The 25,046-nt window shown below is 46.9% G+C and overlaps 1 protein-coding gene across 1 annotated transcript; it reads right to left on the reverse strand.

Moving 5' to 3' along the window:
- Positions 1 to 612: 612 nt before the first annotated feature.
- On the reverse strand, positions 613 to 23,750 carry Adsl (adenylosuccinate lyase). Its single transcript, XM_057792018.1, has 13 exons — positions 23,509 to 23,750; positions 19,568 to 19,771; positions 17,160 to 17,204; positions 16,499 to 16,578; positions 12,715 to 12,886; positions 11,940 to 11,986; positions 10,154 to 10,244; positions 8,869 to 8,938; positions 8,562 to 8,709; positions 6,144 to 6,234; positions 5,220 to 5,309; positions 4,669 to 4,845; positions 613 to 3,841 (listed from the first exon to the last, which is right to left on the reverse strand). Exons 1-13 carry the CDS (start codon positions 23,659 to 23,661, stop codon positions 3,755 to 3,757), a joined length of 1,455 nt encoding a protein of 484 aa, XP_057648001.1. The 5' UTR covers positions 23,662 to 23,750; the 3' UTR covers positions 613 to 3,754.
- Positions 23,751 to 25,046: the final 1,296 nt, after the last annotated feature.

Consider the following 25,046-nt stretch of genomic DNA (forward strand, 5'->3'; position numbering starts at 1 on the left):
CACCATGCCCAGTTTACGCTGTGCGGAGGATGACACCAAGGCTTCTGGTATGCTAGACAAGCGCTCTATCAACTGAGCGACATTCTGTCTTTTTTTTTTTTTAAATAATATTCTGTGTGTACGCCTGAAGGCCAGAAGAGGGCACTAGACCTCATTACAGATGGTTGTAAGCCACCATGTGGTTTCTGGGAATTGAACTCAGGACCTTTGGAAGGGCAGGCAATACTTTTAACCTCTGAGCCATCTCTGTTGTCTTTTGTTTCCCAGGCTGGCTTTAAACCTGTAGCCCAAGCAGGCTGTCAACGTCCATCCTTCTGATGGCTGAAATGCAGGGCTCCTTCAGTGAAGAGGAAGCCCTGAGTGGTAATGTACACAAAAAGTCCCAAGTACTGAAGAAGCTGGGTCAGGATTACGTGAGCGTGAGACTTGGAGACCTGCTGGGGCAACACAAAGACCTTCAAGTGGGAGGAGGCAGAGTAAAAGGCAGATGCAGCTGTGGTGTTCAAGAGGTTGACAAATGCATTTTCTAGGCCAGGGAGACAGAGATGGCTCATTTGGCAGATGCTTAACATACAAACACAAGGACCGGAGTTTGAACCCCCAAACCCACATGAAAAGACAAGCACGGTGGTGGGCCCCTGTAATCCAGTGCTGGGGAGAAGACATGAGGGGGGGGACCCTCGGGCTTGTTGGGCAGACAGTCACTCTAGCCTGATCAGTGAGCTCAAAAAGTACAATGGAAAGATGGTGACAGCCCAGTAGCTAAAGCACTTACTATGTGGTAGGAGACAGAGGTCCTTGTGCTCACAGACAAGCACTGGGAAAACCAGAAATGTTAAATACACAGGGTTCTCTTTGAAAGAAATGTCTAATCTGTGTTCTGCTCTGAAGACTGGGAATGGTCTGGCTAACAGACTGTGACCATACCTGGCTCCCCCAGACCCTTGCGTGTATCTCAGGCATCCTCCCCAGACCCTTATCTTGAGCACTGTTCTCCAGTCAATACAGAGAACCCATATATATGGCAGAAGTCACATGAACTTTACAAATAGGACCAGAGGTGGTTCACAGCCTGTTGACCTTTGCTCTATTTGTATGACAAAGATCATGCCAGATACTGCCCCCAAGACCATAACATGTCAAATGTGGTCAACATACAGAAAAAGCCCATTAAGTACTTTACAAAGTTTTTTTTTTCTTAAAGATTTGCTATTTATTATGTATACAGAATTCTGCCTGAATGTATGTCCACATGCCAGAAGAGGGCACCAGATCTCATTACTGAAGGTTGTGAGCCACCATGTGGCTGCTGGAACTCAGGACTTCTGGAAAAGCAGCCAACGCTCTTAACCTGAGTTTTCTCTCCGGACCCTAAAAAGTTTTGATGTAGCCATGCTTTAAACTTTATCGTGCACACGGGACTAAGTTATTGCCAGGAAACTCTTCTAAGTTGTGCTGTACTTAAATATGCCCACGGTAAACGGCCCAGGGTCAGACTCGAAGTCTGGACCACAGGCTACTGAGTCGTGTTGAAGTGATTTCCTTCTTGCCTCACACAGACTGACACTCTGCTAGCCGTGGTGTTTACAGACCCTCCCACACTGTGCGAGCATGAAGACCTGAATTTGGACCCTGAGCCCTCACAAAAAAGCCAGGTACAGCAGTGTGTACTCGGTGATGCCAGGGAGTTCCCAGGCAGACTCTGGGAACTTGCTAGAGTCAATCAGGGGAGAGGACAAGCATTAGGTTCGATAAGGATGTCTCAGACACAGGTGGGGAGAGACAGACACCCAGTGCCAATCACTGGCTTCCACACACATGCACAGCCCACACCCAGCGCACACGAACAAATGCATTTTCCTGGACGAGCTGAACAAAACTGTGGCTCATGCTTGTTGCTCTTGAGCTGTATGGAAACGTCGGTTTGACAGCTGCCCCTTTCCTTTCCAGCAGAAGCTCTTCACTTCTGGCTTTTGTTGTGGGGGACCAAGTCCAGGATCCTGTGCATACTAAGGACCACCAAGCCACCCCAACCAATTTCTGGTTCTTTATTTATTTTTGGCTTTTTGAGACCAGGTTTCTCTGTCGCTTTGGAGCCTGTCCTGGAACTAACTCTTGTAAACCAGGCTGGCCTCAAACTCACAGAGATCCACCTGCCTCTGCCTCCTGAGTGCTGGGATTAAAGGTGTGCAGTGCACCCCACCACCCCCAACCAATTTCTGGCTCAAAAAAAAAAAAAAAAAAAAAAAAAACCCACAAACAAACCACTGTCTCAATCCGTACATCATATGGCCTGGAATTGCCCCCATGGCAATCATCCTGCCTCAGTCTCCCAAGTGCTGGATAACAAGGCCGAGGCAGCAAGTGCAGATTCTGGATACTTACAAGCAAACTGGAATGGCCCAGACTCCCCTCCCTCAAACACCCTTGACAACAAGGCTGTCCTCCAGTTCCTTCCTGGACAGGAGGTGGGTTGTGGGCCACTCTCACATAGGTGACAAGGAATACTGACCTCAGGTTTTCTTGTTGGACAACAGACCATGATGTCATTCTTCTACTACACAGTATCTAAAGTGCTGATAGCCGGGGTCGTGTGTACAGCACACCTGCCATCCCCACGCCCTGGAGGCCGGGGTACAAACTCACAAACTCAAGGCCAACCTGGAGATGTCCACACACACTGAATCTCAGACTCCAGCGTTCCTCATGAGACATTGGGGTCTAGAGGCTGGATGTTCCTCTGTAGACATATTTAAGCCTGAACAGAATACTGAGTGTGGCGTAGGATCTGGTGACCTTTCTGGACACCATTACCACAATGCATCTCAGAACTTAATTCTGGCTCTTACAGAATTTAAGGTTGATTGGTTTACATTTACCTTACCAGATGAAATCTCTGTTATTACCAAGTTGGTTAATTCTCCTAGTTTTTGTCAACTAAAAATCTGAAACAAAATCTTCACGTTTTTTTTTTGTAGGCAGGGTTCCTCCGTGTAGCCTGGACTGGCCTGACCCTCACTGTCTAACCGTGTAGATCAGGCTGGCCTTTCCTAGCTGAGCATCTTTCCAGCCCTTTGTTTTCATCTACACCAAAACATGCAGCCTGAAGCAAGGCTGCACATAACGTTCCCCTGCCAGCTGGGCAACTCAGACCTCAGTCTTTGACTAGCCTGTCTAAATAGCTACCAATCTTCTTAACAAAGATCAAAGACTGGCACATGCCATGACACAATCCATTTATTCATTAGCATCTCCCTGATAAGCCAGCCTCTCCAAACAATGAAGTAGGCACAACCCGAGCTGAAGGACCTAACAGCACCTATTCGTTCCTGCTCTTTAGCTACAAACTTCATGACTTAAGTTCAGCAAAAAGAACTGAAATCGAGGTATCTGATAATTCTGAACCACTGGATCCAGGTGATTTTTCGATTTAAACCCATTTTCACGGGGACCAGGAATTTCTTGCTCCTTTACAATCCACTGAAAACTTGAAATGAACTACAGAAGAACAGTGTGTAACTAAGTGTGCCCGCACAGGACTCAGGACACTACACCAGACATTTGACTAGCTCTGTAGATCAAACTGGCTTTGAACTCAGAGATCCACCTATTTCTGCTTCCTGAGTGCAGGGATTAAAGGCGTGCGCCACCACTGTCCTGCTCCCAATGTACATTCTTGAGGAGGAGGAGGCACTTTAGAATTAAATTTCTCCACAATACAATTAGCAAAGTCTCAATGATCTTTCCATGTCTTCTACAGACTTAGCTCTGCTTTCACCTCCATCACATTCCCATAGGGTTTCAGCAGGGGATGCACCTCCTCTTCTAGAAATCTGTGGACCTGCCAGGGATGAGCAAACGCAAGACAAAAGGAAACGTTAGTACCTTCCTCAAACCAGTTCACGCTAAAGCTGCCTCCACTGAACACGTGCTGTCCTCAGCTGCCTACTGGCTAGGTCTCCCAGACAGAGCATGTCACAAAGACCCTCACACCAGAGGCGGGTCGCTCTAAAGTAGGCCAGGCATCCACACTGACCAGTTCCCAAGGGATTAACTCTCTTCCCCCTTGCCTACACTGACCACTACCTTGGCTGAAGCAATGATTGTTTGCATTTAATCACAGTGGCTCTGTGTACTACATGTGGGCGTGGCTGCCCTGCCCGTGGAGGCTAAAAATGCACTGAATCCTGTGGAGCTGGGCTGGAAAGAATTTGGGCTTTTGTGACATGAGCCCTCGTGGCCTAAATATTCTTAAATATTCATTCCTTGTTTAAAAAAGCACGGTTCTGATTTTTGAGAAAAACAATACAAAAACGAACTCTTCATTTCAAACAGCTGAGTGAGTATGTTGTGCAGACGCCTGTGTACTGGCCGCCATGTGCCCGCCGTGAGGCAGAATTCTGAGATCCTTGGGGCTGGGAGGTCTCTACTTTTTTGTTTGTTTTGAGGCAGGGTCTCTTTACACATTTACGCAACCCCTAGAGCGTCTAGAACTCACTATGTACCCTAGGCTGGAATAAAGGCCCATGTCACCATGGCCAACCTCTACTCTACTTTTTAGCCTCCCTGGTGGCCCCTCTCGCATTCCCCCCACAGGCCCAGAGGCCCAGGCTCTGCAACCAGCATTGTAGAGAAAGCAGTCCCGAGAGTGCCCTACCGGACAGTTACCTGCTGGGGTGCTCGGCCAGTGAAAGAAGAGGGGTCCAACAGATGCTCCAATTGGAAGTGGATGGGGCTGAAGTAGGCATCTGCCCGAATGCGCTCTATGAGGTCATTGTCGCCCCCTTCCTGCTTAACCACGGCAGCTGCCTGCTGGGAGAGCACTCTGATCTTCTCGTGGCAGTCCTGGGGAGAGAGGAGGCCTCAGCACATCAGCACCGGGTGCTTAGACCTCCGCCTGCTGAGGTGGTTATTCCACAGTGACTCCTCCGTGGCCTCTACTTTGACCCCAGCTGAGGGGCACTCTTGAGACAGCCGCTCCTCCTCCCCATAACCCTGTGAACCATTGCTTCTTGCTTCCTCCTCACTCCCAACAGATTCAGACCCAATGACAACCTTTTTTTCTGATTCACCTTTTTTTTTCCTTTGGAGAGAAGGGAGTCTATCTATGTAGCCCTGGCTAGCCCTGAACTCTCAAGAGATCCACCTGCCTCTACATCCTGAGTGCTGGGATTTGAGGTGTGTGCCACTGTACCCAGATTGTTTCACTGTTAGCATACCTGTCGGCTGCCCCCAGCTTTGACCATTGCCATGATGATGTTCTCTGTGGCCATGAAAGGCAGCTCCTGCCGAATGCGCCGTTCAATTACCTAGAAGGAGCAAGACAGATGTTTCAACATTATGAGTCACAGAGTACTATGCCCAGTAGGTCAGGAAAATGCACAGTGGGGCTACGGACTGCCACTATTTACAGAGATGGGGGATGCCATACTTTATTCAGGACGCGTTTCTCAATTTTCTTATAAATTTAGATTTTCTCCCTCCCTTCCTTAAAAAAAATGAAAAAGTCTTTTAAGTAAACTCTCATAGGCAGCTTCATGGGAACAGCCCTCAAGACTACCAATTTGGGTGGCGAGCTGGCCCAAGAGTACTTTTTGCTCCTGCACAGGACCTGGGTTTGGCTCCCAGTGGTGACATGGTTGCTCACGACCACCCTCCCTCCACTTGCTGAACCTCACTGCCCTACTTCAATGAGTATGTGTTGGAGAAGAACCCACCTGGTTAGGTACCTAGAACAGAGCAAATGGCCAGGTGTGGTGGCTCACGCCTTTAACCCCAGCACTCCAGGAGGCAAAGGCAGGACACTCCGTGAGTTTAAGGACAACCTGGTCTACATAGTGAGCCCCAGACTCAAACAATAAAAGCCAACCAACCAACCAACCACGATGAAAATCACACAAAACAAAACAACAAAAACAAGGTGACTAGTGCCACTTTCTCTGCCTGGCTACCTGTGCTCAAGTCAAGACAAGTCAGTGTTTTTCTCGGTCTGTAAGCGTGTCTATGAACGAAACAGATCTGCTTCCCTCTGCTGTCCTGGACTCAAGAAGGAGGTCTGGTAGAAGAGCTCCCCTGGCCCAGACTACAGCACCCCAGTACATTCCTTCCGGAGCACTCCCCTTCCCATATCCAAGGCCTCTTACTTTGGGGTACACCACCAGTCCTTCAGAAATGTTCTGCAGGGTATTTAACACAGTATCTGCAGTGAGAAACGCTTCCGCCAAACAGAGCCGTCTACAAAACAAACGCATTCAGTTAATCAAACGTCAGAGACACACAAGGCGTGTCCAAGAAGCTGCCCTTGACTTCTCATGCCTTATGTACGCTGGGCAGTTTCCTTCAGTCTCATGATGTTGTTCACCCCAATGTCCTCATATCCCTCTTATCTTCACTTCTAGTCCATACCGTCTGTCCAAGCAGCAGACCTTATACGTGAGGCTCTACCTCAGACTCCAGCATCAACCTAGCCATCCCCTCACTGGCTCTTGCTCACCACTACCAAGCTGCTCTCCCCTGCAGTGGGTCTTTTCTCAGTAGCTATCAGGAGCACCCCACTCACCAAGTTCTCTCGTCAGCCCCCTAGGCTGGCCTGTTGGCTTCTCTACTCATATCCTTCTTTTCCACCCACGTGGCCACTGGGCCCAGGTGGGCTTGGACCCCTGAAGTGGTCTACCTCGTTCAGTGCCTCTTGCACACAACGCTAATTGACGTTGGGGAATTTCAGCAGGCAATCTGAATTTGGTTTTACTGTCTACCACGGCCTTCTGTATCTGAGAGCTTAACACCCACGACTTCTGTTAGCCACAGGTTGATAACGCTTGGAAAAATAAACTGCTCAAGCCGGGCGGTGGTGGCGCACGCCTTTAATCCCAGCACTTGGGAGGCAGAGGCAGGCGGATCTCTGTGAGTTCGAGACCAGCCTGGTCTACAAGAGCTAGTTCCAGGACAGGCTCCAAAACCACAGAGAAACCCTGTCTCGAAAAACCAAAAAAAAAAAAAATAAACTGCTCAGCAGCCAGTTTCATTCACTCCCCAACTACCACAGTAACAGCAATTATTCACCAGCATTTACACAGTATCAGGTATGAGGTGCAATCTACAGATCATTTACAGAATACAGGAGATGGTTTAGCCATTAAGAGTGCTTGTTGCAGGGGCTGGAGAGACAGATCAGTGGTTAAGAGCACTGGCTGCTTTTCCAGAGACCACAGTTTAATTCCCAGCACCCACATGGCAGCTTACAGCTGTCTGTAACTCCAAGATCTGACACCCTCACACAGATATACATGCAGGCAAAACGCCAATGCACATAAAATAAAAATAAATAAATTATAAAAATTTTTTTTAAGAAAGTGCTTGTTGCTCTTACAAGAACCTGGGTTCAGTTCCCAGCACCGCATGGCCAGCTTCCAACCATACATAACTCCTGCACCAGGGAATACAGTAGCCTTGTCTGAACTCTGTGGGCACCAGACATGTATGGTGCACACACGCGCACACGCGCACACACACACACACACACACACACACACACGTATGCAAAACACTCATACACATAAAATAACCTAAATTTAAAAAATATAAAATAGACAGGAGGACATGAACAAACAGGTTTTCACAGCAAAGCTAAGACTCCTCTTGGGGCTTTTAGGCTCTCCATAGACTAGCTGCTACCTGTGTTCATACCTTAGCCAAAAGGGCTCCATTCGCCGACTAGGTAGCTCCCTATAACTTCCTGCTTGTGTCTTTGTGTGTGCTCCTGATCAACCTTTAAGTGCCCATGCTTCCTTTCCTTTGAGACAGGGTCTCTAGGCCAGGGTGTGATGTGGGAGGTCCTTCTGTCTATGTGTTGCTTTTATTGGTTAATGAATAAAGAACTGCTTTGAGCCTATGGCAGGGAAGAACAGAACTAGGTGGGGAAAGCAAGGCTGTATGCTGGGAGAAAGAAGGGTAGAGTCAGAGAGAAGCCATGTAGCCTGCAGGAGATAGATGCTGGGAACTTTACCCCAGTAAGCCACAGCCACGTGGCGATATACAGATTAATATAAATGGGCTAAATTAATAAGAGTTAGCCAATAAGAACTAGAGCTAATGGGCCATGCAGTGATTTAATTAATACAGTTTCTGTGTGATTATTTCAGGTCTAAGCTAGCTGGTCAGCTGGGAACCAACAAGCGACCTCCCTCCAACAAGGGTGGACGCTGACTCCCTATGAGAATGACCTTGAATTTCTAATGTTCTTGCCTCCAACCCTGTCCCCACGGAGAGCTGGAATTACAGGTGTAATGGGAATTGAATCATAGGCTTTGTGCACACTAGGCAAGCACGCTACCAATGAGCTATATCTTAACACTCCCTTCCTAAGTCGTAAGCCATCGCCTTCTTTAGGAAGGCTGCCTGGAGTCTTCAATCACTGCATTAGGGGTGCAGCGGCAAGCAAACTGCTCCAATCAAAGCTTCTTGAGGATAAGGAAGAAAGCAGACATGGTCAAATCTGCCTTTTTGCTTCTTTCCTCTAGAGCTCCTCCCATTGTGCTGCGTGTGTTGTCCCAGTCACTGACCTGTTGGCACTGTCATCCAGTGTGCGCTCAAACCACTGCACAGAAGCTGTCTGTAGTGGGTCCATAACAAGGGCCATTAGGTGACGGGCCAGGCTGCAGCAGCGTTCGGAGCGCATGGGGTTCCGCTTGTATGGCATTGCACTTGAGCCTGCCCAGAGAAGAGGACAGGATGCAAAGGCAGAAAGGGATCTAGGGACAGCAAATGCACAAGCATCTGCTGGGTGCACCTGAAAAGTCATGGGGATACCCACACGCCTCTCCAGCAGGGGTACCCACACCTCTCCAGCAGCCACTACTTCACACTCACCAATCTGCTGCTTCTCAAAGGGCTCCTCCATCTCCTTCAGGTTCGCCAGGAGACGTATGTCAGTGCAAATCTGGGGAGGCAGACCAGGCATCATTCCATGCTTGCTACACAGGGGAAATGGGGCCAGGCCAGGTGCCAAGCTCTTTTTCGGTTTGTTTGTTTCTGAGATAGGGTTTCTCTGTGTAGCCCTGAATGTCCTGAAACTCACTCTGTAGACCAAGCTGGCCATGGTCTACACCTGCCTCTGCCTCCTGGGTGCTGGGATTAAATGTGTGCCACCACTGCCAGGCAGGTAATAAACTCTTAGCGTGTGCTGTTGCTGAGTTCAAAGCCAGCCCTACCCTTCTAGAAGCCCACAGAGTTTCTTCTACTCAGGTTTTGTTCCTAAAAAACAGAGATGACGAATACAAAGAGCAGACTAGGGAGGTGGCTCTGTACTGAAGCGCTTGTCTGGAATGCACAGGGTCCCGGGTTCTAAGTACTACAGAACAGAAACAGAGACATTCTTAGTCAAAAACTGTATCAGGTGTCAGGAAGCTGATTGTGGCGGCTATAACCTCAGTGGTTGAGTCGTCTTAGGCTAGCCTGGGCTATACAGGAACACCCTGACTTGAGTGCAAAAGAGAAAGTGACACAGACAGATCATGGAAAGGCAAGACAATTATGTGTTTTTTCTCTTTAAGACAGGGTTTCATGTAGCCCAGGATGGCTTTCAACTTGCTATGTAGCCAAAGAAGACCTTGAACCAATTCTGCCTCTCCCTCTAACGTGATGGAACCACAGGCCCATGCTACTATTTGCCTGGCTGAAGAATTTTGAGTTTAACATATCCTTCAACAGATGAACATGTTGTAGATGTAGGAGTAACTTCCTTCCCTTTGGCACATCTCAATTTAAAGGCTTTCCTTATAGGTCCCAAATCATCATGACTAATGTAGTAAGATACGATTAACTGAAAGTTCGTGTGTAGAATATTTCTTTATACTGTGTGACTATGTCTCTGGGATTGGTTTAATAATTAAGCAGACAGGCCAATAGCCGAACAGGATAGTTAAGCAGGACACAGGGAGAAGCAAGATGAGCACGCCACTGAGAAAATGTACCAAGCCACATGGCAGAGCGTAGGGAAGAAATATGGGTTAATTTAAATGTAAGAGTTACCTAGTAAGACTCCTCATCAGTTATTTGGGAACCAGCAAGTGGGAAAGACATTTCTGCCTAAAATCCTGGGGCTGCTTTGGTGTGTCTGAGGGTTCCTTAAAGTTCCCACCCTGCAAGCCCTTACCTTGTGCACTGATGCCCCTAAGCTGGCCAGCACAGACAGCACTTCAATGTCCACTTTTCGTGTATAGGTCTGTCCTGTGATGATGAAAGCTCTAGAAATAAACAAAAAAGAGATGTATGTTAAAATATGTGACTATAAGGCTGGAGAGATGGCTCAGAGGCTCAGACCTCATCCAGAGGTCCTGAGTTCAAATCCCACAACCACATGGTGGCTCACACCCATCTATAATGGGATCTGGTGCCCTCTTCTGGAATGCAAGCAAAACACTGTATACATAATAAATAAATAAATCTTTTAAAAATATATATGTGACTATGACTGAGTGGTGGTGCACGCCTTTAATCCCAGCACTTGGGAGGCAGAGGCAGATGGACCTCTGTGAGTTCGAGGCCAACTTGGTCTAGAGAGCTAGTTCCAGAGTAGCCAGGATCACACAGAGAAACACTTTGTCTTGAACAAAAAAGAAAAAATGACTGTCAGTTGGATATGTGGTGCACACCCTTAATTCCAGCACTCTGGAGGCAGAGGCAGGCAGACAGATCTCTGTATTTGAGGCCAGCCTGGTCTACATAGCAAGCAACTGAACAGCCAAGACTACATAGAGAAACCTTATCTCAACAATAACAATAACAACAACAACAACAACAACAACAACAACAACAAAAGAAAGAAAGAAAGAAAGAAAGAAAGAAAGAAAGAAAGAAAGAAAGAAAGAAAGAAAGAGACTGTGATATAGACAAACCAAAAATGACCCAAGTGATGGCTTGGCTTCTAGGTATCCTCAGTTATGCCCTAACAGGTAACTGGCTTCTGAATTAAGTTCTTTCTCCTGTTTAATAATCCCCAGCAATGCGGAGGAGGCAGAACCTAGAACACCATGTCCCCTGCAGCTCCGTGAAGTGCCCAGGAAAAGGAATCATGGAGGAGCCTGGTGGAGCTCAACATTGGTGGCCAGAGTCACACCTACTCACTGAGGGTCCCAGGAAAGACACAGAAGCACTGACACATCTGGGCATGGGGACTGAGGACTGTAGCCCTCACAGCTGAGGCTGGAGGACTTTGGTGAATTCAAGTTCAGTCTGGGCTTTACAAAGTGAGACTTTATCTCAAACAAACATACCCGGAACAGAAGGGCAACATGCGTAAAGCTGCTATAAGGGAACCTAGGGGTTGGAAAGATGGCTCTGCGGTTAAGAGCACCTATAAGACAACTATGTAGACTGTTGTCTTGGAGCTCAGAGGTCCGCCTGCCTGTCTCTTGAATACTAGGATTAAAGGTGTGTGCCACTATGCCCAGTTTCAGTTGCTGTTTTTGAAGGGGACTGAGGTTTGATACCCAGCACCCACATGGCAGTTCACAACTGTCTGTAATGCCAAGTCCCAAGGGATCTGACACTCCCTTCTGGCCTCCATGAGCACTGTATGCACATGCTATACAGACATAAACACAGACAAAACATCCAGATAAATAAAATAGATAAGTAAGGGATGGGAGAGATGTCTTGGCAGTAAATACACTGTGGCACTCACAGGGGATCTGGGTTTGATCCCAGACATACACAGTGGCTCACAACCATCCCTAACTCCAGTTCCAGGGATTCCAAAGCCCTCTTCTGACCTCTGCAGGCACCAGCCACAAGTGCAAATGTGATACACAGACATGCAAGAAAAACATTCATTCATACACACACACACACACACACACACGCACACACACGCGCGCGCGCAAAGGAGGAAAAGGAGGAACAGTTGAATTTAGAGTCCCATTATTTTCCCAGAAATGTACCTCTTAAACCCTGCCTTCTCTGTCACCATCTTATCCAGCTGCTCCACCTTTAAGAAAGACAAGACACATCCTGTTAGAAAAGTAGCTGTTCAAAGGCTGAACGGTGATCCATAATTTAATCCCAGCACTCGGAGGGGGGGGCGGGCGGGCAGAGGCAGGAGAATCTCTGTGAGTCTGAGGCCAGCCTGGTCTACAGAGAGTTCCAGTGCAGCCAAAGCTACACAAAGAAACTCTGTCTTGAAAAACCCAAAATAAAAAAAGAGCACTGGTTCCTCTTCCAGAGGACTCAGGTTAAATTCCCAGCACCCACATGGCAGCTCTCAACTGTACTTAACTCCAGTTTCAGGGAATCTAACACCTTTACGACAATATACAGAAAGTAAAATTAAATGGAAGGAAGAAGAAAGAAATGTAGGTGTGCAGCCTGCGTATACTTGGACTGGTCACCTAGCCGGGCCTTGGGCCTCTTCTGACACATTTTGAATCAGTCCTATCAAGCCAGAGGCAGCCTTGTCTTGTGGGCTGGTATCGCTGAGTTAAGCTGTCCCTCAGGTCACTTTCAGAATACCCTTTTTTGGGTACTGCATACATTAAGAAATGAATGAAGTATGAGTATATTTTTATTATATTGTTTAAATACTTTTGTGTGTGCATGAGCACACATTCACATGACACGAGTGTGGAAACAGGACAGCTTGCGGGAGCTGGTTCTTTCCTTCCACCATGTGGGTCCCGGAATTGGCTCAACTATCCATTTTGCTGGCCCTCAGAATACCTTCTGGTGGTCCCCCTCGAAGAGCTGCAGGAAGCTGGCCTGGGTGCCGGTAGTGCCCTTCACTCCCCGAAAGCGGAGCTCATCACGGACACGCTTCAAGTTCTGGAGGTCCACGCAGAGATCTTGGATCCAAAGGCAGCAGCGTTTCCCAACCGTGGTCAGCTGAGCAGGCCTGAAAGGAGGACAGAAAGAACACAGAGGTCCCACATCGAGGCCACCATTACCAGCTGGAGAGGGAAACTAGTAAAGACACAACAACGGCTAAAAGCCCGAGCAAAGGAGGATGCAGGGCAGCAGTGCTACCGCAAACTAACACAAAGGGCGGCTAGCATACTCCTTTACCAGACCTTTTCACAGCTGGGGAATCCCGCACTCGGGAGGCAAAGGCGGCCGGTATAAGGCCAGTATGTATTACTCAGGAAACACTGTCTTCCAACAAAACAAAACCTTGAACTGAAAAAAAAGAAGAAAACAACAACCACCACCAAAAACAAACCATGGTCTGGTAAGATGGCTCAATGGGCAAAGGTGCTTGCCTCCAAACCTGATACCATGAATCTGGTCTCTGGGACTCACATGGAGGAAGGAGAGAATCAAGAGTCCTACAAATTGTCCTCTTACCTCCATCCACATGCCCCATGACAAATGAAAAGAACATGGATTTTTTTTAGTCAGGCAGTGGTGCACACCTTTAATCCCAGCACCTGGTAGGCAGAGGCAGAGCTCTGTGAGTTTGAGGCCAGTTTGGTCTACAGAGTGAGTTCTAGGACAGTCAAGGCTACACAGAGAAACCCTATCTCAAAAAAAAATTTGTTTGAAAGAGGCCATTTTCCTTCTAGGTTCTGGGGATGGAATCCAGAGCCTCATACAGCTTAAAGACACAAGATTACTGACTTAAAACTGCAGCACCTAGAGGTGTTTTAATCAAAGACTAGGGACAAAGTATATTGTGTAGACGGCCAGATGCTGACAAGAAATGCTTACAACAGCCAGTGACATCTGCTCACACCGGGAAATCCTACTCCTACGCAGACTGACCTGTGTGGGCAGCACATGGTCTCACTAATCATGGCAGTTGTGAACACCAACCCAACCGATGCTCACAACTGAAGGGGCAAACAAAAAAGGGCAGATCTATGGATGGGATGCTGCCCAGTCATTAGAAAAATGAATTCCAGACACATACTACACCATGATCAGATACATTTTACCCCAAAGAAGTCATCCACAGAAGGGCATACACTGTACATGACTCCATTTAGATGCAGTCTCTGAGGTGAGCAAATCTACAGACAAAAACCAGGGTTGTTTGCCAGGGTGGGGAGGAGTGGCAGAAGAGATTGCTGATGGAGATATTATAAAATTAAGGTGTTAATTATCATACACTGTAAATATACTAAAAATAATTTAGCATTCTAAAGGTGATACGAGGTTTTTAGGGCTGTATTTAGTGATTATAGAAATATTTACATATTCTAAAAATAAACACTACGGGGCTGGGGTTAATCCTGCCATGCATCACGGGGAGGCAGATGCAGGCAGAGCTCTTCAGGTTTGAGGTTAGCCTGGTCTACACAGGAGTTTCAAGCTAGCCAGCTACACAGTGAGCCCTGTCAGAAACAAAACAAAATAAAATAAGAAAAGCAGAAAGAACAGGGTTCGGAGTGCAGCGCTAGGATAGAGCTTCTGTCAACACACAGACCAAAAGGGGAATTAAAAAAAAAAAAAATTTCTTGTGTATACAATATTCTGCCAAAAAAAGAGCACCAGATCTCATCACAGGTGGTTGTGAGCCACCATGTGGTTGCTGGGAATTGAACTCAGGATCTTTGGAGGAGCAGTCAGTGCTCTTAACCTCAGAGCCATCTCTCCAACCCCAAAAGGGGGAAAATTTTAATTATTATGATTACCCTAATCCAGGGTAATCAAATTAACAAGGTGATAATTTTTCTACAACATTTTTCTTTTCTTTTGAGAAAAAAAATCTGTGTATCCTGGGCCAGCCTTGAACCTGTTACATAGACCTGTGTTATTTAAACTTTCTTGTCCCCATAACATAAACCTAAACATACTTTCACAATGTCATTTTTTTTTTTTTTTTTGAGACAGGGTTTCTCTGTGTAGCACTGGCTGTCCTGGAACTAACTCGCTCTGTAGACCAGGCTGGCCTCGAACTCAAGAGATCCACCTGCCTCTGCCTCCGAGTGCTGGGATTAAAGGTGTGTGCCACCACCACCTTCACACTGCCTTTTTTTTTTTTAATTATTTATTTATTATGTATACAATGTTCTGCCTGCATGTATGCCTGCCCGCCAGAAGAGGGCACCAGGTCTCACAGATGGTTGTGAGCTGCCATATGGTTGTTGGGAATTGAACTTAGGATCTCTGGAAGAGCAGCCTCTTAACCTGAGCCATCTCTCCAGTCCCTTCACACTGTTTTATGAGCAACATTCTGCTAAGTATTACTCCAACCTCTGTGCATACTGTACCTTATTTAATTATTTATTCTTTTACCTGTCAAGTCATCTAGACTGGTTTCAGTGATACCATAAATGATATTCTCACATAATGCTTTCCCCTGAGTCCGGATTACTGCCCTGGGCTAGACACTTAAGAAAATAAAAAATAATAATTAAAAATAAAAAACCTGGATGGTGGTGGTGCATACCTTTAATCCCAGCACTTGGATCTCTGTGAGTTCAAGTTCAGCCTGGTCTACAGAGAGAGTTCCAGGATTGGGTCCAAAGCTACACAGAGAAACCCTGTCTCAAAACAAAACAAAACAAACAAAACAAAAAAACCCCAAAACCCAAAAAAAGGAAAAGAAAAAAAAAAAAACCAAAAAGAAAAAAACAAAAAGGAATGTGAGGGGCTGGAGAGATGGCTCGGCAGTTACAACACTGGCCACTCTTCCAGAGGACCTAGGCTCCATTCCACAGAGGGATTTATAACCTGTAACTCTAGCTTCAGGGGATCTGATGCCCTTTTCTGGTCTCTCAGATATCAGACATGCAAGTGGTGGAGAAACATGCATACATCCAGACAAAACATCCACACACATTAAAAAAGAAGATAAGTTTATGAATGATTCTTTGCTTTTGATAACTACAAACTGCTAATTCTTGGGCCGGTGAGGTAGTTCAGTTGGTAAGGAGTCGACTACCCAGTCTGATGGCCTGAGTTCAATCCCTGGACCACATCATGGAAGGAAAGAACAAACTCTTACAAGTTGTCCTCTGACCCCTACATGTGCACTGTCATGACTGCACTCAAATAAATAAATAAATTTAAATAAACATCGTCATTAAAAAGTTATACTTTTCATTGTTGAGATGGTCTTATGGTGTTGTCTGGCTAGCCTAGACCTTGTGGGCTCAAGCTACTTCCCACCTCAGGCCATCAGTAGCTGGAACTACACTTGCATGCCTCCATGCATGGGACTACGCTTGTCTGCCTCCATGCATGGGACTACGCTTGTCTGCCTCCATGCATGGGACTATGCTTGTCTGCCTCCATGCATGGGACTACGCTTGTCTGCCTCCATGCATGCATCAATGTAGCTTATTCACTCTTTCTCATCATTCTGGACGCAGACTCAGGAGTTCAGTCATGCCGGACAATCACATTCCCATGAAGCAACAGCCCCAGTCCCCAGAGAAAGCTTCTAATCAAAGCTTTGGACACATTTCTCACCAGTGTCCCGAGTTATCTGCTTCTGCTTTGGGATTCTGGCCTCAACAGCACACAGTAAGCTCAATTCCCCAGTAGTCATCTTATCACTTACTGAAAATGTGTGAAACCCAAGGTGGGCAGAGCAGCATGTTCCTCAGCAAAATCAGCAAGCCTCGAGATCACTCTAGCAAGCTACAAGAAAGAGCATGTGGGGAAAGGGCATGAATTAACTGAGTTCTTTATGTAACTTCAGCTAAATGTTCACAAAATTTAACACGAAATTACACCTTCAGCTCAGTGAAGAGAGTGCTCACATCATTTCACCTTTGTATCCTGAAGTCCCCGGGCAAGGACCACAGGACCAGCATCTGAAAGCTGAGTCGACTCCCTACCATGCCTCGAGCTATTTTAAGACCATTGCAGAAGAACAGGATCAAGTCATGGCCTAACCCGACATACTCCGGCAATGCATCTCTGGTTGCACCGACTACATTTAAAAGGCTATGCTTTAAAGCAATCATTCACTTCTACTCTTCCAGGTTGGCCTTTAATTCTGAAATCTACCCGCCTCTGCTTTCCCACTGCAGGGATTAAGGATGTGTGGACACCGTATTTATGCTTTAACCCAAGAAGAAACAATGAACTCCACAGATGACTTACAGAGTCCCTGACCTGACAACATTAGGGACCGACACTGCCTGAATCCACACAATTTCAGATCACTCCTATTATGAGGCATCTAAACTGGCAGGAAACTCCTGTCAGCATCTTACCTTTGGCAAAAGCAGGTCAAATGCATTTCTCAGAATAATGAGGTCCTGAAAAAGAAAATTCAAAGGTTTCACATTAAACACTGTCAAACAGTAGTATTAGTTTTAATACTTTCTGCCATTAGAGCTGATGTCTCAGCTAGCAAGCAACCCATCTCACCATCAGCAAACAAATGTGCTCTAAAAGATGTCAAGAGGTGGTTTTTCCCTCATCACCATTTAAAAACATGGAAGCGGGGGTGGGGCTGTAGCTCAGCGGGCAAAATGTTCACCAAGCGCGTGCAAGGCCATGGGCTCCAGTCCCAGCAGCACTCACCTGGAAAGGTGGCAAACACCTGCAATCTCAGCACTCGAGAAGCAGAGGCAGGAGGATCACATATTCAAGGATCCTTGCTCACACAGCAGGTTCAAGCTAAAGATTAGTTGGTATTGGCTACAGGAGATGCTCTTGGGGGTGGGGAGCAACATACGGAGCAGTAGGACTAGGGTTACGGGGACACATAAGGACAAAACCTTTATTGGCCACACTGTCTCATTTCTTCTTTCTTATATGAGACATTCCATCACTAGTCTCCCTTTTTCTCACCTGTTTGTTTGCTTGCTCATTCATTCATTCACTCATTCATTCATTCATTCATTCATTCATTCAAGGTAAGGTGTCTCTCTCTCTATGTATCTCTGGTTGTCACAGAACTCACTCTGTCCCTGCCTCTGCCTCCCGAGTGCTGGGATTACAGGTTGAAACCACCCTGTCCTGGTCATCTATACGTGTTAGCATAGGAAGGCATCTAGAATATCAAGGTTTAAGAAGGTGCAGTTTCCCAGGGAAGAATCTAGTGTTGCATGTGTACTAGACAAGTCAGCAACCACTGAGCTCCACCTGCAGGCGGCCAAGCTGCTCTCATGGGAGGTAAGAGAACGTATTTTGGGTGACTTCGAAGCAGGCCCCTATATCACAAGGATCACAGAGACAAAGCATCACTGGGAACTTTTAAAAAAAAAGATTTTCAGCTGGGCGGTGGTAGCGCACGCCTTTAATCCCAGCACTCAGGAGGCAGAGGCAGGCGGATCTCTGAGAGTTCGAGGCCAGCCTGGTCTATGAGAGCTAGTTCCAGGACAGGAACCAAAAACTACAGAGAAACCCTGTCTCGAAAAATCAAAAATAAAAAAAAAATAAAATAAAATAAAAAAAAAAAAAAAAGATTTTCCGAGTCAACAAGATGGCTCAGCGGGCAGAGGTGCTTGTCACCAAGCCTGCCAGACCTGAGCTGTACCTCAAGGGCCTACACGCTGGAAAGGGAACGCCAGCTGCCTATGTTGTTCTCTGACTCCCATGCTCACACCATGGTACACATAACCCCCCAATAAGTAAGTATACATAATTAAAGAATATTTTCCAAGTAAGAGGATTATTCTTCCTCATCTGACCCTCACACAGATATCTTTAATTATACATTATTTAACACTAAAGAGGAGCTGGCCCCAGTGGTTCCCGCCTGTACTCAACTACTCAGATGGCTGAGGCAGAAAGTAGAGCGAGCGTTCCAGCTGAGGACCAGTCTAGGTAACACAACCATGTACTGAGACCCCATCGCAAAAGTAAAAGTTGGGAGTGATGCACCCTTAACCCCTGCGCTCGGGAGGCAGAAACAGTGGATCTCTGAGTTTGACGCAGCCTGGTCTACAGAGTGAGACCTTGCCTCAAAAAAATGTCATCTTCATCTGAAATTTATTTGGAATCTAATTTCAGGTCTCACGGGGGCAGAGTGACAAGTACTGAAGTCCTGGTCATGCGTATTTGTGAGAGGCAGTGTCACTAACATTTCAAATGACTCTCCTCCTCGGGGTCTCAAGCTGTTTATAGGAATGCGCCACTGCACCCAACCTACAGAGCGCCTGGCTCTTCTACTTATGTAGAAGGTTGCTTCTTACATCATTCTTTATACATTTTCTCATGTGCAGAAATGGGGATAACGAAGTCACACTCAAATGACTCACTGCTCTGTGAACGCAGGTACAGGTCAGCTTTTCTGGAACTAGAGGCAGAAACAGTGGCTGACGACAGAGATGGCTCACTGGTTAAATGCACTGGCTGCTCTTCCAGAAGACCTAAGTTCGAGTCTCAGCACCTACACAACAGCTAACAACCCGCTGTAACCCCAGTTCCAAGGGATCCCACACATTCTTCTCACTGGGCAGGCATGGCACACACATAGTACACAGACATTCATGCAGACAAGGCACCCAAACACACGGAGTAAATAATAATTAAAAAAGAACAACTGCAATACTATTCTTTCTTTTCAGAAGCCAACAGTGGTTAGAAAGGCCCTTGGTCAGTTTGGAAAATTAAGAACACACAAATATATTATAAAGGCTGAATCCCAAGCACAAGCTGCACAGGCTCCTACTGTATTGTCTCCGACGTAACAGGAGGTGGCACCGAGGTGAATGATGCCGGCAGCTTTTGGACAGCAGTGGCCGAATGTGTGCACGTGAGCCATCACGTCGTGCCGCAGGCGCTTCTCTTCCTCAGCTGCCATCTGGAAGTCAATGTTGCTCAGGTTTGACTTCATCTCCTGGATCTGGTCATCTGTGATAGGCAAACCCAGGGTCTGAAGAACACGCAAAACAAAGTCCAGTAACCTTTATGTTCAAGTATGTGAAATGAATTAATTCTTAAATTAAAACCTGGGGTGACAAGTTCAAGTGCATGGGTTCCAGGAGGAGGCATGGAGGAATTTTCTAAGAAAATTCCTAAACAGGAAGCAACAGAGTCCTGGTGTTGACTGTTAACTCCTGCCTCTCTCGTTCTTGTCTTTGGGCTCATGTGTCATCAAAAAAGGCCTTCTCTAGCGTCCCGTGTCAACGCTGTTCCTTAGCCTGGCTTTATTCAGCACACCTGCCACTGTATGACATTGTCACACATTAATTAACCTGTTCAGCTCCCTTGAAAGCACACTGCATAAGAAGAAGGCTTTGCTCTATTTATTACTTAATCCTTCGGGCACCTCCGTGTACAAAGTGTGGTGGCCTTGCACCTGGCTCAGCTGTACTTACAGCAACTAAACAGCCATTCCATAATGCTGGGCTTAGTGCAGTTCCTGCTGTGGTCCCAGCACTTTGGAAGGAGAAGCAGGACCCCGACTTCATGTCAAACACTGTCTCCAAAGGAAAACAAGCCCGGCTTAGCTGCTAAAATGCTTGCCAGGAAAGCCCGCAACTCGTGCAGAGGTGGAAGGAGAGAATCTATTCCACAAAGGTTGGTCACGTAACGTCCACATGTGTGTCCCCATCACACACACACCCATAGATTCATACTATGATGCCGGGAATCTCTTGTAGTCCTAATCTTTCATTTCTCTCTCTTGTTTTGTTTTTTGAGACAGAGTTTCTGTATAGTCCTGGCTGTTCTGGAACTCTGTGGACCAGGCTGTCCTCAAACTCATAGAGACTTGTCTGTCTTTATCTTTAATTCGGTGCTGGGATTAAAGGTAGGCACCACCACCACTGGGTCCTTTCTCATTTTTTAAAAAATTTATTTTATTTTATGTGGATGGGTACAGTGGTGGTACGAATTTCTCAGTGGTAACCAACAGCTCTAAAACTGGACTTAAGGCCTGCTCAAACAGAAGGGAAATCATGCCCAGTTCTGGAAACGTAAGCCAACTACCTGGGCTAATGAAGTCACGGAACTTGGAGAACCTGCAATGGAAAACCTGTAAACTACATTCTAAATATTTGTCTTTTAATCCACAGCTAAGTGTAGGTCTCACTCCCATCAAAGAAACTTCCTGAGTCCACCACAGAGAACCATAACCTATCAGGACAGGGTTGTGAAGCCCAGTCCCAACTGATACATCTAGAGCGCCACTGCATATGAGACTCAGAGATCCTGGCAGAAGGGAGGTCAGAAAGACTGTGAGAGATAGAGGAAAAAGGGATTTGTTGTGAAATTGGGTCTCCTAGAAATGCCAGAAGCTATACCCACGAAGTCTCACCAACACGGCTGCCTAAATGTGAGCTGAACAAAGATGGCACCAATCACAGAAATGCTAACAAGGAAGGGGTGACACTCAGGAGGCCTCAACTCTTGACAAAAAACGACAGCCAACTAAGGAATGCTGAGAGCAGAACAGTCTTCCCCGAGGTTATCCAACACCAAATGGTCAGCCTGGGAAACAGACATGCAAGTAGCATTATACGGACTGAGCAGGTTGTTTGTATATACTGGGAACACACACACCAACAACTATTAAAGAAAAAGCCTTGCATTTTGAGAAAGAGCAAGGTGTGTGTGTGTGGCAGGTTACATGGGAAAGGCTGGAAGGAGGAAACGGAAGGGAGAGAAGCAATTATAATCTCAAAAAGTAATTCAAATAAAACTTATGTATACACGCGTACGTGCGTGCATGTGGCCTTTCACGTGAGGGCAGGTTCCAGTAGGGTATAGAAAGGATGTTGGATCCCCTGGAACTGTGGTGTTACAGACAGTTGTGAGTTGCCTGCTATCAGTGCTGGGAACTCAAGCCAGGTCCTCTGCAAGAGGAGCACAAGCCCTTAGCTGCTGTGCTGAGCCACCACTCCATCACCAGAGCTTCTCTTCCTTTAAACGGGGGAAGAATACATGCCGTTTATACATATTTAAGGACTGTTAGACTACTATAGAAGGCCTTAAAGCAGGCATGGGACCAGAAGGCACTGGAGAAATTGCTGCTATCCTTTCAGTGATGTCTGGAAGCACAGTGGAGGGGATGGAGAGGGAATGAAGGATGAAGGTTTGCTTCCTAGGCACTGAGTTCTTGGTGAGCACACTGCTAACCTGCTCTTAAACTTGAGAAGCATTATAGCTCTCTGGATCACCTTCTCTGGAAAACCTCTTCTCCAATACATTTTTTTTTTTTTTTTTTTTTGGTTTTTCGAGACAGGGTTTCTCTGTGGTTTTGGAGCCTGTCCTGGAACTAGCTCTGTAGACCAGGCTGGTCTCGAACTCACAGAGATCCGCCTGCCTCTGCCTCCCGAGTGCTGGGATTAAAGGCGTGCGCCACCACCGCCCGGCCTCCAATACATTTTTTAAAAATACTGGGCTGAGGTCAGACAGTGGTGGCACACGCCTGTAATCCCAGCACTTAGGAGGTAGAGGCAGGAGGATCTCTGAGTTTAAGGACAGCCTGGTCTACAGAGCAAGACACAACAGCAAAGTCTACAAAGAAAAACCCTGTCTTGAGGGAGGGCGGGGTGTGTGTGTGTAGTATGTATGCATGCATGGATGTAAGTATATACCAGGATGAATAAATTGTACATGCAGCCCATGTAAGAGAAACTATTAAAGTGACAGTGTAGTCGAACCCTTTAACCTCACACTTAGGAGGCAGAGGCAGTCTGATCTCTGAATTTAAGGCCAGCCATGCTACACAGTGAGACATCATCTCCAAGACAGACAAACCAACCTCCCCCAACACTTAAAATCAAACCACTATCAAAAAAACAACCCTGCAAACCCACAAATCCTCTGCAATCAACACTTGCCCAGATCCTCCCTTCTCAGAACAAAATACATCCAAGGAAGAAGCAATAGCAGCACAGAAACAGATTCCAAAGGTGTCACTAACTTCAAAGGCACCGAGGAAGATGGAGAGGCTAAGGGTTCTGCTTAGGCTCTGCAATGGATCAAGGTTCAAATCCCAGCTCTGCTGTCAGGAGCCAGCTCGGTAACCGAGGGAAAGCCTTGCTCCCTACAGACTTGGTTTTGTCCCTCATAAGATGAAAAATTGTGGACTGCAGATATGGCTCAGTGGTTAAGTGCACTTGCAGAGGACCCAGGTTCGGTTCCCAGGACCCACGTGGCAGCTTACAACAGGCTGTCAACTAGTTCCCTCTCCAGGCAACCAGGTGTGTGTGTGTGGAACATGCATAAATGGAGACAAAACATTTATACACGAAAAATTAAATATAAATACGTCTGTTAAAAAAGGTGGGGGAAATCATCAAGTTTGCAACGCAGCTAAAGCAAACTTATTTTGCCATTTATTTTTTGGTTCGTGTGTGTGTGTGTGTATGTGCTGGCCTGTGTATGTGTGAGCGCGCGTGGAGGGTGGAAGGCAAATAGTATCCACCACGTCGACCGGGGCTCGAACCCCCGTCTGCAAACTTGGCAGCAAGCGCCTCCCCCCCCCCGAGCCTGCAAGGTTTAAATGACATGTGCCATGAGCTGTGCTGTGGAAGGAAGCTAATTCCCAAAGCCTTGGCCAAACTGAAGTCCTCCAAAGGATGCGCAGGACTCTGGGACTGTTGCCGAGGCAACAGGTGCTCGGGTTGTGACCTTTCTCGCGACATGGGGCACGGCCGTTACCTGCTCAGCCTCCGCCAGCCACAGCCACAGCTGCCGCCACGTCTGGAACTTGTACCTGTCGCTGAACAAGAAGCACATCTCGTGGCTGGCATAGCGGGACGCCAACGGAGAACGGTAGCTTTCAGGACCGCCAGGGTCTCCGCCTGCAGCCATTTTCAGCACGCGACCGCGGCAGCGGCAGACACGCGCAGCCCGGACAAAGGCGGAAGCCTGGGCGCGCGTTGGGCGGGACTTCCTCTCTCGGCTCCGCCCCCAGGCGTAGCGTTGACCGGGGTGGTGGAAGTACCGGTTTCGCCCACCCCTGCTGCTGCGTCAAGGCGTTTAGCTTGGTTTGTACGAAACACGATGCCCACCCGGTGCCTCCTCAGTGCTCTCCATCTGAGGAACACACATTAGGACCAGCCTTTAACACCGAAAGGGAGGTTCCGAATGGCATTCGCAGGGACGCCGGGAAGGAGCCCCAGTGGAGCCTGGAAGTACTGCGGCCCCGCAGGAGCCAGACTCCGCGGGAGACAAACTCCTAACCCCCTGCGGGTTCCGTGCTCTGAGAGCTGCTTGTCAGAATTAAGTCAACAATCCAACCCGTGACCGCTCCGGAACAAATCCAACCCGAAAATCAATTTTTCTGTGGCAGAATAAAAATGAAAATCGTATATATATATATATTTTTAAAGAACTAATACTTAACCGTGAGGTGGTGGCGCATGCTTTTAATCCCAGCACTCGGGAGGCAGAGGCAGGCGGAACTCTGAGTTCTAGGTCATCCTAGTCTACAGAGTTGAGTTCCAGGACAGGCTCCAAAGCTACACAGAGAAATCCTGTCTCAAAAACCCCCTAAAACCAAACAACAACCCCCCCCCCAAAAAAAAACCTAAAAATTTGATACATTAAAATTCGATTGACTTCTATATTTGCACAGGAAAGGGCAAAGCAGAAAACAAAAGAATCAAAAATTAACAAAAAAGACCTGTGTTTGGGGCTGGAGAGATGGCTCAGCAGCTAAGAGCACTGGCTGCTCTTTCAGAGGACCGGGGTTCAATTCCCAGCACCCACATGACAACTTACAACTGTCTGTAACTCCAGTTCCAGGGGGTGTGACACCCTCACACAGACATTCATGCATGCAAAACACTGATGCACACAAAATAAAAATGAATCATTAAAAAAAAAAAAGACCTGCCTTTGATTGCTCTGAGAGTGTGCAGGCAAGGCTCCAAGGGACAGCAGCGTGTGAGGGAGATGGGGGTAATCACAAAAGTCACTTTGTTAGATAGTGTCATAATGTCTAACACTTTATTTGGCAATTAAGTACAAACGTTAGAAATAAAAGCTATTAGTAAAAAGTAAATTTTAAAAAATCTGAAAAAAATTGTTTTGAGAAGCCAGGCATGACATTACACATTTGTAAACCCAGCACCTGGAAGATGCGGGCAGGAAGATCAGGAGCTCAGTCATTCTTAGCTACATAGTAAGTTAAGACCCGCTAGGTAAGACTAGGGGGGGGGGCTACTTGAGACCCTGTTTCAAACAACTATGCC

The sequence above is a fragment of the Chionomys nivalis genome, chromosome 17 (assembly GCF_950005125.1).
Source record: "Chionomys nivalis chromosome 17, mChiNiv1.1, whole genome shotgun sequence".
Classification (NCBI taxonomy): domain Eukaryota; kingdom Metazoa; phylum Chordata; class Mammalia; order Rodentia; family Cricetidae; genus Chionomys; species Chionomys nivalis.

Bases quoted from the DNA above. Each gene is read 5' to 3' on its own strand.
- Adsl (XM_057792018.1), bottom strand. From the start codon at position 23,661: ATGGCTGCAGGCGGAGACCCTGGCGGTCCTGAAAGCTACCGTTCTCCG. The intron at 17,205-19,567 runs GTAGGAGCCTGT...TTTCTTTTTCAG, and splicing joins GTTACGTCGGAGACAATACA to GACCTCATTATTCTGAGAAA. The intron at 8,710-8,868 runs GTGAGTGTGAAG...TTCTCTGGGCAG, and splicing joins CTTTGAGAAGCAGCAGATTG to GCTCAAGTGCAATGCCATAC.